Source organism: Zingiber officinale, chromosome 6A, assembly GCF_018446385.1.
Source record: "Zingiber officinale cultivar Zhangliang chromosome 6A, Zo_v1.1, whole genome shotgun sequence".
In the NCBI taxonomy this organism is placed as follows: Eukaryota; Viridiplantae; Streptophyta; class Magnoliopsida; order Zingiberales; family Zingiberaceae; genus Zingiber; species Zingiber officinale.
Window position 1 is genome coordinate 73,452,340 of NC_055997.1, and position 3,582 is coordinate 73,455,921.

The following is a 3,582-nucleotide window of genomic DNA, read 5'->3' on the forward strand; positions in this document are numbered from 1 at the left end:
ATGTAAAAAAAATTATAAAAATTAATTATGTCCTTATCTTTTTGATTTTTTTTATAATCTTAAGAAGAAAAAAACATATTATATTTATTGATAATTTACGTCTATTTTGATTTCCTTTATTGATATTTGAATTAATTTTAGATAATTCAGTGCCCTAATTGATATTTTCAACATGTGTATGACTACTGATTTACTAATTAAAATCAATAAATTTTATGCAACTTCTAACAATATAAAGATTAATACTTAATTATACTCCGTAAAAAATAGATGAAGGTATAATTTTTTTTTCTTATGCGAAGGCAAATTAAAAAAGATAAGGACATAATTATTCTTTACAAATTTTTTTACATTTGACTTTGGTTAAAGGAGGGTTAAGTGTTATTTTTTAAATATAGGGATAAAATGCTACTTAATAGAAAATACAAGGTTAAATGTATTTTTCCCTTATTTTAATTAAAAAATATAATTTATATTTAATGAGAAAAAATAAAGGTACACAACTGAGAAATTTTTAGGAGGTTAATGCTAATTGAAATTAATTTAATTGTTAGAAAAGAAAATGAAAAAAATAAGCCTTTTCCTTAATAATTAGAAACGTCCTTATTATTCTGATCTTAAATAAAAAATTGATTAATTAATATAATTTATATTTGTTAAGACTTGTGTGAGCTAAGAAGTGAATAGCTTAGATTATTTTGTTTCGATGTTGTACTCGTCATATGAATGCACAATGAAACTTTTATTCAAACTGATTCCACACATGTATAATTTCAATATTTTACTTGGTATATGCCTCCTTGAAATGACTAATTCAAGGTGTACTTCTAGTCATCTTCTTCTACTATGAACTTCTCCTTTTGGGATACCTTTTGGAGGCGAAGAAGCCTCTTAGAATAAGTTCACAACAATACAATAACGAAAACAAATACAATTTACAAATGAAAGTGAAACAACTTTACAAAATGAGAACTTCGCTTTGATCGTTGTTGTAACTTCAGAATGCCTCTTGTTAGTTTGGAAATGCAGCAACAATTCATCCTTAAACCTCCAAGAATCGGCCCCTTCACCAATCAATTCAAGAGTATTTTGTTTATCCGAAATAAGCTTCCAATCGATTGCTCAAGTAGCAAATCATGAATTTTGGGTTTAGGGTTTGTCAATCGATTTCGTAATATCCTCCAATCGATTGTTAATCTTAATTTTAGTCTTTTCAAGGTTGAATTCACGTCTTATCTGATATCCGGTTAACCTCAACCTACTAGAACTTTCTCTACCTAACATCCACTCATCCGTAGCCTTCTGGGATTTCTCATTACCTAATGTCCGATTAATCTTGACCAATTAGGTCTTCACGTCTCGTACATAACATTTAGTCAATTTTAAGCTACTTCACGTCTCATGCTTAGTATCAGGTTAAGTGTCTTGTTCACTGTGACCTACTTAAACTTCTATGGATACGTAACCATAAACATCTATTATTATTTTTTAAAAAAAAAATCACTTATTTCAGAACCATATAGGCAATTAGCAGCTAGTGTTAAACAAAACTCACTTTCTTTATCCTAAACTCCAAATCCTAATAAAGTTTTTATTTTTTATTTTTTATTTAAAAAATTAACACTAATTGTTCATGGTAGGATTTCAGGGCAACCCATAAGCATAATTTTTTTAGGGTTTAAAATGTTGGGTTAGGTCAGTGAAAATTTAAATGGAAATATTAAAATTTATGGTGTGAATTATATATATATATATATATATATATATATATATATATATATATATATATATTAGGATTTAAAATGTAGGGTTAGGTCAGTGAAAATTTAAATGGAAATATTAAAATTTATGGTGTGAATTAATTATATATATATATATAGTCGATTAGGCTACAATATATATAGGTACACTCATCATCCTTCGCGAGCAATTAATCCTCGTGTCCAAAGTCCGCACCTTAATTACCATGACACGTTACACCGCCCTTCCTCTCCTCCTCCTCCTCCTCCTCTCCGCCGCCCCCGATCACTCCTCCGCCGCAGTCTCCGACTCGCTGAAAGACGCTTGCGCCAAATTTGTCTACCCTGACTTCTGCCTCAAGGCGCTTCGAGACGACCCCCGCAGCGCGACCGCCGACTTCCATGGCCTCGCCCTCGTCTCCCTCGACCTTTCCGTGGCCAGTGCTAACGCTATCAGCTCCAGTTACGCCCAGCAACGCCGCGAACCGTCCCTCGACGCTGCTGCCAAGAACTCGCTGGATGGCTGCCTGCTCCTCTACCAGAACAATTTCCCTCTGTTGGATTACGCCCGCAAGTTTCTGGAGGGTGGCCAACCGGGGGTTGGGAGAGAATTATTGGATCAGGCGATGTGGGTGCCTGTCGAATGCGACGGAGGGATCAAGGACGGAGACAAAGCTAACTTGGCAGACCTCATTCTCCTCGCACGGAGGTTCATGGAGCTTCTCGATCCTCAGTAGCTGCCTTAATTAATTATATATATATTTCTATTTTGATCAGAATAACCATGAGAAGAAGAATGTAATCTTCAATAAGAATTGTCATGATGAAATTTATGCTCTTAACGCGTACATTTTAACGAGACATTTGCACCCGTTGAAATTAATCCATCAACACTGGTCTCAATTTTTTTTCCTGCTTTCAATGTATAATATTATTTTAAAAATCTTGATAGCAATAATATTTTTCATCCAAAATTAAACTAATCTTAATAATACTTTTATTAATTAGTATACCTTCTTTTTTATCTAGCAAATGTAAAATTAAATTTTAGTAGTTGAATTATTTATAAATCAATTATGTATAATCACTACATGTATTTCTTAAATTTAGATATGATGAATAATGATTATCTAAATTTAAAAAATGAAACCTTTAGCTAAAAGTAAAAATAATTTTTTGTTCAATTTTTCTCCTTCTATCTATTCTTTTCAATCTTTTTCCTTCCACTCATTACATAAATATTATAATAATAATAAAATAGAAGAAAGATAAGAAAATAATAAAAAAATTAGAAATTTTAGGGTAGTTGTGATTTATAGTGAAAAGTGATTGTCTAAATTTAATAAAGTAAGAGATGTATTCAATGTTAGATTTTTAATTACTTTGAATGACACTTTTATCGATTTTAAAAATCTAGGTGTATTAAATTTAGACTTTTATAAACTTTATAAAAATATAGTGATATCCAAATTAGATTTTTATAGAGTTTTAAAAAGTATGTCGTATTTAAATTTGATTTTTTAAAACTCTATGAAAATTTTTTAGTTTCCAAAGTTTAAATAGATTTTCTTTTAGAAATCTTTGGATATAAATTTTAACCAATAAGAGCTCTCCAAAACACTTAATACAACTTTAAAAATAAAATATAAAATCTTCTCCTCATCCTTAAGATTTCTATAGATTTCAAATCATTCATTTTTTACGAATAAGTTCTTTCTCTTCCTACTCCTCGATTTTAATTATTTCTTTAATCTTAAAAGTTTTGTCCTTGCATCAACCTTTCAGCATGCATTTCATGCGAAGCTGAGAGCCCTCTGAAATGTCGATCTCCGATGTTATAACG

At 30.5% G+C, this 3,582-nt stretch overlaps 1 protein-coding gene across 1 annotated transcript; it reads left to right on the top strand.

Annotated features, from left to right (window-relative positions):
- The first annotated feature begins 1,966 nt into the window (after positions 1-1,966).
- LOC121994932 (pectinesterase inhibitor-like) lies at positions 1,967-2,476 on the top strand. Its single transcript, XM_042548809.1, has one exon. The coding sequence runs from the start codon at positions 1,967-1,969 to the stop codon at positions 2,474-2,476; it is 510 nt and encodes a 169-aa protein (XP_042404743.1).
- The last annotated feature ends 1,106 nt before the right edge of the window (positions 2,477-3,582 follow it).

Coding starts and splice junctions, on each gene's coding strand:
- LOC121994932 (XM_042548809.1), top strand. CDS start 1,967: ATGACACGTTACACCGCCCTTCCTCTCCTCCTCCTCCTCCTCCTCTCC.